Source organism: Rutidosis leptorrhynchoides, chromosome 4 (assembly GCF_046630445.1).
Source record: "Rutidosis leptorrhynchoides isolate AG116_Rl617_1_P2 chromosome 4, CSIRO_AGI_Rlap_v1, whole genome shotgun sequence".
NCBI lineage: Eukaryota > Viridiplantae > Streptophyta > Magnoliopsida > Asterales > Asteraceae > Rutidosis > Rutidosis leptorrhynchoides.
The window spans coordinates 266,247,001-266,258,313 of NC_092336.1; the positions used below are offsets into that span (position 1 = coordinate 266,247,001).

At 32.8% G+C, this 11,313-nt stretch overlaps 2 protein-coding genes across 3 annotated transcripts; one reads left to right on the top strand and one right to left on the bottom strand.

Annotated features, from left to right (window-relative positions):
* Positions 1 to 233: 233 nt before the first annotated feature.
* Positions 234 to 6,384, top strand: LOC139904541 (uncharacterized). The gene is made up of 16 exons (XM_071886458.1): positions 234 to 343; positions 840 to 919; positions 998 to 1,088; positions 1,200 to 1,326; positions 1,405 to 1,588; positions 1,774 to 1,918; positions 2,022 to 2,112; positions 2,630 to 2,688; positions 2,771 to 2,848; positions 3,014 to 3,097; positions 3,215 to 3,354; positions 4,358 to 4,486; positions 4,608 to 4,680; positions 4,761 to 4,846; positions 5,017 to 5,101; positions 5,236 to 6,384. The coding sequence occupies exons 1-16, from the start codon at positions 281 to 283 to the stop codon at positions 5,260 to 5,262; spliced, it is 1,542 nt and encodes a 513-aa protein (XP_071742559.1). The 5' UTR covers positions 234 to 280; the 3' UTR covers positions 5,263 to 6,384.
* LOC139904542 (chaperonin-like RBCX protein 1, chloroplastic) lies at positions 5,342 to 8,521 on the bottom strand. 2 transcript variants are annotated; one of them, XM_071886459.1, is made up of 6 exons: positions 8,232 to 8,511; positions 8,029 to 8,123; positions 7,611 to 7,719; positions 6,607 to 6,623; positions 6,442 to 6,504; positions 5,342 to 5,566 (listed from the first exon to the last, which is right to left on the bottom strand). In XM_071886459.1, the coding sequence occupies exons 1-6, from the start codon at positions 8,386 to 8,388 to the stop codon at positions 5,492 to 5,494; spliced, it is 516 nt and encodes a 171-aa protein (XP_071742560.1). In that variant the 5' UTR covers positions 8,389 to 8,511; the 3' UTR covers positions 5,342 to 5,491. The 2 variants fall into 2 exon arrangements, with proteins under 2 accessions (XP_071742560.1, XP_071742561.1); XM_071886460.1 differs by lacking the exon at positions 6,442 to 6,504 and having other exon boundaries at positions 8,232 to 8,521.
* Between the last annotated feature and the right edge of the window lie 2,792 nt (positions 8,522 to 11,313).

The following is an 11,313-nucleotide window of genomic DNA, read 5'->3' on the forward strand; positions in this document are numbered from 1 at the left end:
CGAAGTCGCGGGTCTTTAATTAGTTTTGATTAATAACAGTTAATTTAATTTAATCATGTATAAAACACAAGTATATTATACAAGCCCAGCTTAAACTACACATAAGATTCTTACTTCTGTTGGGCCTAAACCCAAAGGTTTAATCAGGCCTCAACCGAAAGCGAAGTTTTTGTCCTCAAACACAACACCGAATACTAGATTTGCTTATTAAATCGAACAAATTTAGTCCATTTCTAGAAATTCGTTTTAACCAAAATATTCTTGAATCTTAAGGATTATTATGAACAAGAAAGGTCTTGCAATTTTATTGCGTTCTAAAATGAGACCTCTTTCACCTGTATCTGTAAGTTGTTTTATTCCAGTTATACTTGAGTTCAATTTTAATATTAATTAGTAAATTAATTAGTTATGTTTTGAAATTGATTGAATTCCTTCGTTTTGTAATGAAAATTGAATAACCTTTTTAAATGTTAGGTGTGTTTGTGTATTAGTTATGTAATCCGCAATGCCTCAATTAATGAATTATCAAATTCCTTCATTTTGTAATGAAAACTGAGTAATTGTTACATGAAACATGAATATAAAATTGAGTTGTTTACAATAATATTTAGGTTAATTATTGTGTAATTATTATGGCCAATTAGGTAATTTGGGGAAGCCATATAATAGTCATTTGACTTATTAGTTTATGAAGTGAAAAGTCAAATATTTGTAATCAAAAGGATTTTGGTGCTCACTTGATTACTATTTGTACATTTTGATGCGTAGAAATGTATATTTTTACTATGATTTAGAACTTTAAAAGTGTGAACTAATTTTATGCTTATGTTTTCGGGTAGAACAAAGTAAACCGGTTGCAATTTGCTCCTCTAGAAGAGAACAAAATAGATAATCAAAATGCCTCCAGCAACACCCCGAGGTTTGTATGGTTATAAGTTCATTACTTTTATTTGTTCCGTCTATTTAGGTTACTTTAAACGTATTCAAATTTTTTCAGAGATTTTGGGCAAGTACGAGCATCAATGCATTCAGTTATATCAATGAACAAAAAAGAGATATTGGATACTGCACTAACTGAATTCTCACAGGTGAAATAGAACACATATCATGTTTCTTTGCTGAATCTTGATCTATCATGGTGATGTGTAAGCAAGTTCACTTTTGATTATGATACTGACAACAGGATTGTGGTCATGTAGGGGTATTTTAGTCTTTCTAAGGAAAACCGTCACAAATTACTACTAATTCTTGCTAGAGAGTATGATCTCAATCGGACGCAAGTTCAAGAGTTGATGAAGCAATATATTGGTCTTGAGATGCCTAACAGTGAGTTTCTTTTGTTACAGAAATGATAATGATATATTTTGTTAGCGTGATTTGGATTAAAAAACAATTGACTATCAGGTGATGTGAATGATGAGCATGTGCATGAAATGGAAGGGCAACTTTCTTCTTTTTATAGAATCGAAAGAAATTTGAGACACGCTCTTAATCCAATGTACGCAGTTCTATTTGAAAGACTCAACACCCACCCTGGTGGTTTGAAGTTTTTGGCTACTGTTAGAGCTGATATTTTATCTATTATCGCGTAAGGTTAATGCCCAAAACTATAGTTGTCATATAAGTTGAACTATATTGATTTTTTTTGTACCTGCTATATATAGTTTTCTGAAACATTTATTGTGAGCTTTTCGATTTATGCAAATTGGTAATTGGTAATAGTTAATAAAGCGAGGAACTTTGGGTTCATAGTTGATTATGTTAAACATTCAGGGATGAAAATATTGCATCGATACGAGCTTTGGACTCATATTTGAAAGAAAAGCTTATTACATGGCTAAGTCCAGCCAACCTGGAGCTTCACCAAATAACATGGGACGATCCTGCTTCTTTGTTAGAGAAGATTGTAGCATACGAGGTTTAAATCTGTTATTACTTTCATTGGATGATCATAACATATTTAATCTTATGTTCTTGGATGTTTTGGTGGTTTTGACTTCATGACCGTTAACATTTTGCAGGCTGTGCATCCTATTAGTAATCTAATAGATTTAAAGAGGAGGTTGGGAGTTGGTCGCCGCTGTTTTGGATACATACATCCGGCTATACCTGGTCAGTCTTTGTGCATTTGATGTTGTACTGCTGTAGTAGTAGTAGCAAGGTTGAAAAAGACGCGAGACGGTGTCGAGACGGGGGTCGAGATCGATTTTGACTGACGTTGACTTTTAAGTATGTAAATATATATATACACATATTTTAAAGCTAAAAAATTTCCGTTGACCAGTTTGTACCTATAATTACTATTACTACTAATGTAATACAAAAAAAAAAAAAAAAAAAAAAAAAAAAAAGTAACACTAAACTACGTCAATTTGATTGATTTGATTTGACTGACTTTTGGCCGATTTAACCGAGACTTTTGACCGGAGTTGACCCGACCTTTCCCACCTTTGACCCGACTTTTGACCGTTAACCGACTTATTAGACGCCGAGACGGGGTCGAGACAGGCTAGTTACAAAAACGCTGCAACGGCCGTCGCAACAGACTCCGTTTGCAACCATGAGTAGTAGTAGTTTATATTTTATATTTTTAGTTTTTAACGTGTCTAGTAACTGATGTTCTCATCAGGTGAACCACTTATTTTTATTGAAGTTGCACTTATGAAGAATATAGCTTCGACAATACAGGTGAACGATTGTAAAAGATCTATACTTATGTGCTGATTTTACCAAATATTTTCTGTAGTAACCAGAACTTAACGCATTACAGGAAGTATTGTGGCATGATCCTCCGACACCTGAATGTGAAGCAACTACTGCATTATTCTACTCTATTTCGTCAACTCAAGTAACACTCACTTCTTATTTCATATTACGTTTTTCTTATATCTGTTTTGCTTCTTTAACATCTATGTCATTGCACTTGGATAAGAGTAAACGTTCTATTCAAATAGAATATGTACGATCAATTTCTTCTATTTGACCAATGTTGACGGCTTTTAATATTTGGCAGCCTGGCCTAGCAGGAATTAACTTAGGAAAATTCCTCATTAAACGAGTAATATATCTGGTGAAGAAAGACATGCCAAATATATCTGTAAGTGATGCCAAGTGTGTTCAGCTGTTTATCAAATAACGTCGTGCTTTTCGAGAAATATTTATCCATGCTTATTTCCTCTATTTCTGATCCTACGCAAAAAAAAATTCTGTAAAGAATTTTGCAACTCTAAGTCCAATCCCAGGCTTCATGCAATGGCTTCTATCTAAGTTGGCATCATCTGAAAGAACTGACCTTATTTTCTGTGAGAACGTTCTCAAACCTGAGGAAGAAAGTGCGCTAGTGGATGCATACGCGTAAGTAGAGTTCACTTCCCATTTTATCTTATGATATTTACATATCTTTTAATTTGAATCTGACTATCTGACTTCTGATAAAATGAAAGTGGTAATTAGGTAAGCGTATTCAGTTACAACTGTTTGATGATCATTTTAATTCATAATCTCACCATTGATTTGGGTGATGATGTCATATTTGTCTCTCTCATAATTTTAAACCATTGATAATTTGGATTTTAACCATTGATTTGAACTAGTTTTCGAACCCTCGCTTCGCGCCGGGGGTTCGGTTTTCATTTTATTTTATTGCGTGTCGTTGAAGCGCAACTCGAGTCGAACTAAAAGGTATAACTAGTGAAAGATTTAAATGTTATTTTAAATTAACAATATATGTGCATGTCCGCGTTTCGCTAGGAATTGTTGACTTTTAAAAATTTAACGCAAAATCAACGTGTATGAAAAGTACCCCAAATATTTAGCGTTTTTTAAAAAGCGTCCGTTTTGCGTATAGTTAGTGACATTGTGTTCCTAAAATTATTTCGAGTTTAACGATGGTATCGGAAAAATTGAACTCGTTGCGAGCGAGAAGATATGACCCGTTGAATATTTGGGTGGAGTTTATTTAAGATTTTCTATGAAAATGGTTATTTGACACTTTACCCCCCTGTTTGGGGGGTCGATTTGAATTTTTGAAAAAAGTGTGGGGGCTTTGTTGGTGAAATGAAATTTAGTTAAAATTAGGAAGGGGAAAAAAAGGGAAAAGTCGAAAATACCCCTATTACTATTCATAAATTCATAAGTTTTGTCTATTAGATATATGTATACTTTCAACTATCGATTAAAATTCCAACCAAAAGATTAATTGTCTTCTAATTTGGGAGACATCCCTCCTAATTAGTTATTTGTTACCCTCCAAATTGATTACTTATTGTTATTTATCATTAAATATTAATAACTTATTAATTATTATATTAATCCGCGTTGTCGTTACAATTTAATACATAAATAAATTATGTTTCAGGGATGCAACTGCAGGACAAAATGGCATGGAAGTGCTGTTGCACCTGTTGACCTCAAATAACTACGAGTGGACTCAATCTGATAAACTTGTGTCTAAATTAGAACCGATACTATTAAGATTGTGTGCCAGGTATGTTTAGAATATTTACCCAATTTTTTTGTTTTATTAACTGATATGCGTTGGCCTGATGGGTATGAATGACACCACAGTTGTGTTAGATTCTGTTATAGAAGTTTGTTTGATATAACAGATACCTACTGAACGAGAAGAAGAGAGGGAAAGCTTTAGATTCTGTTGCCAATTTCCACTTGCAAAATGGAGCTGTATGTCAAGCTACCAATCTTACTTCTTTATTCACTTGCATTCTTTTTTATGGTCAACTTATACTAATTTGCGTTTACAGATGATTGGTCGACTAAATTGGATGGCCGATCAGTCGGTAAAAGGCCTTAGTCAAAGTGGAGGAATCATGGTCAATTATATCTACAGGTATTGAAGATATATGGTGCTGATACCAACAAAATGGTTCATAATACAGAATGGAGAAGTAGTTGCAAAGAAAACACATTCAAAAGAATTCAAATAATTTTTTGTATTCATTTTTCTAATCAATCAATAACTTAGCAAATTATATTAATCATTTGCTCAAATATTTGCAGTCTGGAACATATTGAAGATTATGCTCAAGCATATTTCAGCACAGGTCATATCCAAGCTTCCCCTGATGTCCTTCGATATATCGAGGTAACGTATTTCTTATCATAAAAATCTCAACTCTTTCTCCCACACACAGTCACACACATACATATACAGATGCACGCTTATATATAGAATATTCACGCATGTGTGCTCAAGACACCACATTTTTCTATATGTAGCCACTGGGGGAGGATGAAGGTAAATAAATAAGGCAGTAAATATAGATGTTGATGAACGTGTTTATCTCGTCACCAAGGTTTGTAGCTTGTAAACAGCGTGTTCTGATACTTTGCAATAAGTTGTATTTTATTTAATTACAGTGTATAATGATACCAATGGTTTGCATTACACATAATGTAAATAGACATGATCGGATGTAACACTTAAATAGAAACCATAATAATTTGTAGTATATTTTCCATCACACGAGCAACATCATTTTTCACTTTCTACATGGCTTGTTTCCAAAACATAATCCCTCATGAGCCTTGTATTAGATTCGTCAGCCATCTGCACATAACGTAACGAGGAAAACAACAGTGTCACTGAACCATATGATGTTAAAGTGCTACATGTGTAACATTTAAAGGTGGATAATTGAGCGAGGTATGTTCTGTAGGGTTTATGTGCACGAGTACAACACATAACTATATTGATAAGTACTTATCACCCTACGAGTCTAACACTTAACCACTTACACACCAGTTATTAAATTATTAAACATACTACTAATTGTCATCTACTGTTCATGATAGCACTTTTGTAAATACCCCGACTTTGAGGGTATTTTGGTAACTTTTTTTTTCTTTCACTTTTCCTATTTTCTTTATTATAACCCATCTATTTTTCTTTCTTTTCCACTTCCTTTCCACCTTCAATTACATTTCACTTCCACTTCCTTTTTTAACCTTTTTACTTACTTTTCCACTTTCTTTTTAACCAACCGCGCAATAATCTATCGTTAACCAGTAAACGTTAACCAATAATCTATCGTTGATCATGATAGCACTTTTGTAAATACCCCGACTTTGAGGGTATTTTGGTAACTTTTTTTTTCTTTCACTTTTCCTATTTTCTTTATTATAACCCATCTATTTTTCTTTCTTTTCCACTTCCTTTCCACCTTCAATTACATTTCACTTCCACTTCCTTTTTTAACCTTTTTACTTACTTTTCCACTTTCTTTTTAACCAACCGCGCAATAATCTATCGTTAACCAGTAAACGTTAACTCCACGGCAAAGCGTGGGTAGCTTTACTAGTTATATATCATATATCGTGTTAATATTAATTAATATTATTAATTTAATACATTATATTATATGACAATAATAATTATAACATACAAAAGCATAATTTATTCATGTAACAGAAAAGAAAGTTTACATTCTTAGCTAATCGTTCTAAATTGTCCCACTCAAAATCCCTCTTGCAGTATGCAGATCGAACCTAAAAGAGTACATTTACTATTAGAGATTGATATTTTACTAATATTTTTAATGCGTTTTTCAGATGAACAAACTTAACAAAATGAACAAGAATCTTACTAACCTCTAATATCCTCATGGCTGTTAGGAGTGGCATAATGTGCGGATAACAGATTCGATCATAAGAGCAATCCTGATAGTTAGAACTCTTATACAACAATAATAACATAACATACACTCTAATAGTAAGACCCGATTTTTGCAAGTCAAGCATACTAATTTACTACATAAATACCTAATATTACTGTACCAAGAATTAGTGTTTGAATTAAACTAGTGTTCGAACCCTCGCTTCGCGCCGGGGTTCGGTTTTCAATGTATTGTATTGCGTTTAGTTTGTAAAATTATTTCGTGGCTAACGATGATATCGTTGAAGCGCAACTCGAGTCGAACTAAAAGGTATAATCCGTGAAAGATTTAAATGTTATTTTAAATTAACAATATATGTACATCTCCGCGTTTCACTATGGAATTGTCGACTTTTAAAAATTTAACGCAAAATTGACGTGTATGAGAAGTACCTCAAATATTTAGCGTTTTTTAAAAAGCGTCCGATTTGCGTATAGTTAGTGACAGTGTGCTCCTAAAATTGTTTCGAGTTTAACGATGGTGTCAGAAAAATTTAACTCGGTGCGAGCGAGAAAATATGGCCCGTTGAATATTTGGGTGTAGTTTTTTTTAATTTTTTTATGAAAATGAGTATTTGACACTTTACCCCCTGTTTGGGGGTCGATTTTAATATTTGAACAAACTATGGGGGCTTTTTAAAAAAAAGGTGGAAAAGGGGGAAAAAAGTGAAAGAACGAAAGCACCCCTGGTGACTGTTAATCGTTTTTGTCTATTAGGTAGTATATAAAGTGTGTAGTCGATTTATAATGAATGAGAAGTTTAATGGTTAAAGTATAAAATCTTAAAAGTTTGGGATAAGGTTGTAAAAAGCCATAAAGTTAACTGTTGTATGTTTTTTAATGTAAGTAAGTAAAAGAGTGGGGGGAGGTTGTGAAAACTTTGGAGGTACTATTTATTTGGAAGATGTCTTTTAGATATAAGGTATAATATATGGTATACCTAGGCTTGATGATTGACGCATTAATGCTGCACAAAACTTATCGCCGTCGTTCAAAGAGTGCGTTTTGAGAAATTCCGTCAGTTCCTTATGAGCCTCTGTGTTGTAGCTCTGTTCTGTCAAACTATATGTTAAATGAAATCTTGCGTTTCTTCTAAAAAATATATATTCAGTGTCACCTACGATTTATTGGACTTTATCAGTCAAAATTCAGACTCTGCTAATCTCCAATATATCTTAGTGATTAATGTTGGTATGATGATCCAGAACAGTGTCAGTGCAGATTTTAATGTCCTTAATTAAAGGACCTTTGTTTAACTTTAAAACTTGTTATATGTTCATATATTAGTTCTATCCTAATAGAAAATTGTTTGACCATAAAAGTCAAACAAGTGTGGATCCTTACAAAGAGGAACAGACCTCAAGCTGTGCATTAACAATTCTCACTGCAACATATGTAAAGAAATTATGTAGATTCTTTGCTGCTTTAGCTTCTGGTGATGCTTCTCCAAATCCTAATATTAGTCAAAACTACCATCATTACCAAAAAAAAAAAAAAAAAAAAAAAAAAAAAAAAAAAAAACACTTTTGCAACAGATGAATGATATGGATAAAGAACCCACCTGGGACATACATCTTTTGACAATTTGTAAGTGTTTTATGAGGTGTTCTTTGGTTCAATTTCCATTGTTTGCAAGGAAAAGCACTAGTGGTGGTTCCATGGGGCTTGTAATATAAATTGGAAAAGTAAGATAGTGAAGGAATGGTTGAGGATTCCATTGTCAATAAGATGAAGAAAAAGAATGATCACTAGTTTGTAAGATTTTAAGTGTACCCTGTTTTATCATCACTCACTGGATATCAAAAAGCCTTACAAAATATCTTTGCCCCACATACCATAAATATATCTCTTATTTGTTTGCTTCATTAATTCATTTAGGAATCAGCAACATCTCCTAAAGATATCATAGTGGTTGAGATTTTAATATCCTCGTAAGAGGTCTCAGGTTCATACATAACTAGAATATGTGGTCAAAGAGTCAGAAACTATCACAAGATAACCGGTTATGCCTCGTGCATTTGATTAAAAATTATTGCACTCCCCGACTATCCTGAACATCTGTTTACATCGATTGTTTCATTTAGAATTGACCCATAAATCACATTCAAGAAGATTAATTCTTGCTGTTCATTTAGGTTTTTTTTTTTTTTTCTTTTTGAAAGGCAAATAGAATATATATATTATTAATCAACTTTACATCTAGCATACATGTGAGAGCATGTAGCCATGATACGGCGAAAGGAACAAGGAACGAAATAGAAAACCAGAGTACAAATTGAGAGTGCATATGCACTGTAACATGCCATAAAAACTACACTATACAGCTAGCCGTGATCTTCATACGGGTTCACGAGCCATTGATTCCACTCTATCGACTTCTTTCGAGACCGTTTAGATATCCATTCAAATGTCTTTATTTGGATTTCATTTAACGTCGTTGGCCCGTTTCCAATTCTTTATTGGAATAATTTGAGATTTCGATTACGCCAAATGTAGTAACCACATACCCACTATATGGCTTGCCAACAACACTTGAGAGATTTATATGAATGACCATTACCAAGGAAAGTTTCAGCTAGATTTGTGCATGGAGGGTTGTTCACATTGCAGTGCAAATCCTTTGGGTAAAATTTAGCCCGATTTAGAGTTTAAGGTTTAGGGTTTAGGGTTTGGTGTTTTGGGTTTATTCCATAAACCCATAACACCAAACCCTAAACCCTAAACCCTAAACCCTAAACTCTAAACCGTTCGTGTTAAAAACTCAATCTAAATCCTAAATCTAAACCCTAAATCTAAACCCTAAACCCTAAATTTCTAAACCCTAATATCTAAACCCTATAAACCCTAATATCTAAACCCTAATATCAAAACCCTAACATCTAAAACCTCAACATACGCTCGGAAAACACGATAATTGTTATATATTACTTCTTCGAGCGTTTTCCCGCCAAAATAAAAACAATTATCACAAAGTGTCTTTATTAAAGGTTCATAATTTCATCTAATCTATAATGTTCGTGAACAAAGTTTTTTCAAAAAACGAAGAAGAAAAAAAACATTTGTTTCCCCCCGCTTCCCCCCGATTGGTTACTTCCATCTTGATCCTATATATATATATATATATATATATATATATATATATATATATATATATATATATATATATATATATATATATATATATATATCTGAACCCACCATTGTGGTCAAGTGGTTCACCCCTTTGCACATGTGCATTGGGATGGGGGTGGGGAGGTCTCAAGTTCGAGTCTCTCCCCTTAAAAATATTAGTAGGATTTATTTCCTGAAAGTCGAATTGTCCGGGGAAGGTTTTACCGACCGGTATTCAGGACCAAAGTCCGACCGCCTGCCCCTCGGGATGGTATAAGGTTCGGATCCCTGTAATGCGGTTCGGGTTTCCTGCCCGAAAGCGCGTGCGTGCGTGGCAAATGAGAGTATTCGATGCCAACAACTTGTCTTTCAAATATATATATATATATATATATATATATATATATATATATATATATATATATATATATATGTAATGACCCGGAATTTTCCGACCAAATTATACTTATGAGATTAATATTTACATAAATTAAACCATACCAACATGATAAGCAATCCAAATTGTTGAGACTTGTGTTTTTGAAAAGAGTTTTACACAACGTTTGACCGTCCAATATGACCGATGATATCACGAACTATATAACATATGATAATTATACGTTTGTGTATATATATGTATTTATATATATTTAACATGATCTAAGGATGGTTTAACATCTCATTGTGTACTAATGACAATGAGTTATAAGTATATTTTGAAACTACTAACTTAAGTTTTCAAAACGATAACTATACGTAACATTCTTTGATATATATACTTATAATCTATAATGCTTATACATGTATTGTATATATAATGTATTTAATCACTTTTTAAGGACTTAAATACATAAAACAATATAAGTATATTCACAAAAGATAGCTATATTTGAATTCTCGTTCCGTTTCCTCAAGATTTCTATACGCATATCTAGGGTATATGTACCCGTATCATACCCAGCTTCTATATGTATTTACTATTGGTATATACACATCAAATCAACATCCTAATCAACATTATTACTGCCCTAGATATGAGGTAACTAGGATTTGTCAAGTAGTATGAATTATTAGTAAGAAAACAAAATTAGGAATCCTTTTCTTTCTTTATAAACTAAAAACGTTTTTATAAATGAACACCATTTCTTCACTCCATTTTCTCATACCTACACCCTCATTTCTTTCTCAAAATACTCCTAACTTCATACTTGATCATCTCCAAGCATTTTCTCCATCATTTAGCTTCAATTACAAGCCTTAAACACCATAAGAAAACTCTTTCAAGAACATATCAAAATAACCACCCATTTGAAGAAGTTTACTTCCAACCTTTTGATCTAACTCCACCACTCTTTGATTCCAAGATTATTTCTTATCTTTTGTAGTAACTTTGTCTAAGTAACTTGAGGTAGTAACCTTGTTCATAATCTTATTCAATTCATATTCATATAGCTATCTTATTTTGTGGTATAAAATTTTAACAACAAGAACATAGTTTGAATGATTTCAAACTTGTTCATAAACTAAATAGA

What these genes read in the sequence shown, in the direction of transcription:
- LOC139904541 (XM_071886458.1), top strand. Translation starts at nt 281, where the DNA reads ATGAACAAGAAAGGTCTTGCAATTTTATTGCGTTCTAAAATGAGACCT. An exon ending in GACCTCTTTCACCTGTATCT is followed by an intron (nt 344 to 839) that starts GTAAGTTGTTTT and finishes GTTTTCGGGTAG; the next exon opens with AACAAAGTAAACCGGTTGCA. An exon ending in GCGCTAGTGGATGCATACGC is followed by an intron (nt 3,355 to 4,357) that starts GTAAGTAGAGTT and finishes ATTATGTTTCAG; the next exon opens with GGATGCAACTGCAGGACAAA.
- LOC139904542 (XM_071886459.1), bottom strand. Translation starts at nt 8,388, where the DNA reads ATGGAATCCTCAACCATTCCTTCACTATCTTACTTTTCCAATTTATAT. An exon ending in TCAAAAGATGTATGTCCCAG is followed by an intron (nt 8,124 to 8,231) that starts GTGGGTTCTTTA and finishes GACTAATATTAG; the next exon opens with GATTTGGAGAAGCATCACCA. An exon ending in TTGTTAATGCACAGCTTGAG is followed by an intron (nt 7,720 to 8,028) that starts GTCTGTTCCTCT and finishes TTGACAGAACAG; the next exon opens with AGCTACAACACAGAGGCTCA.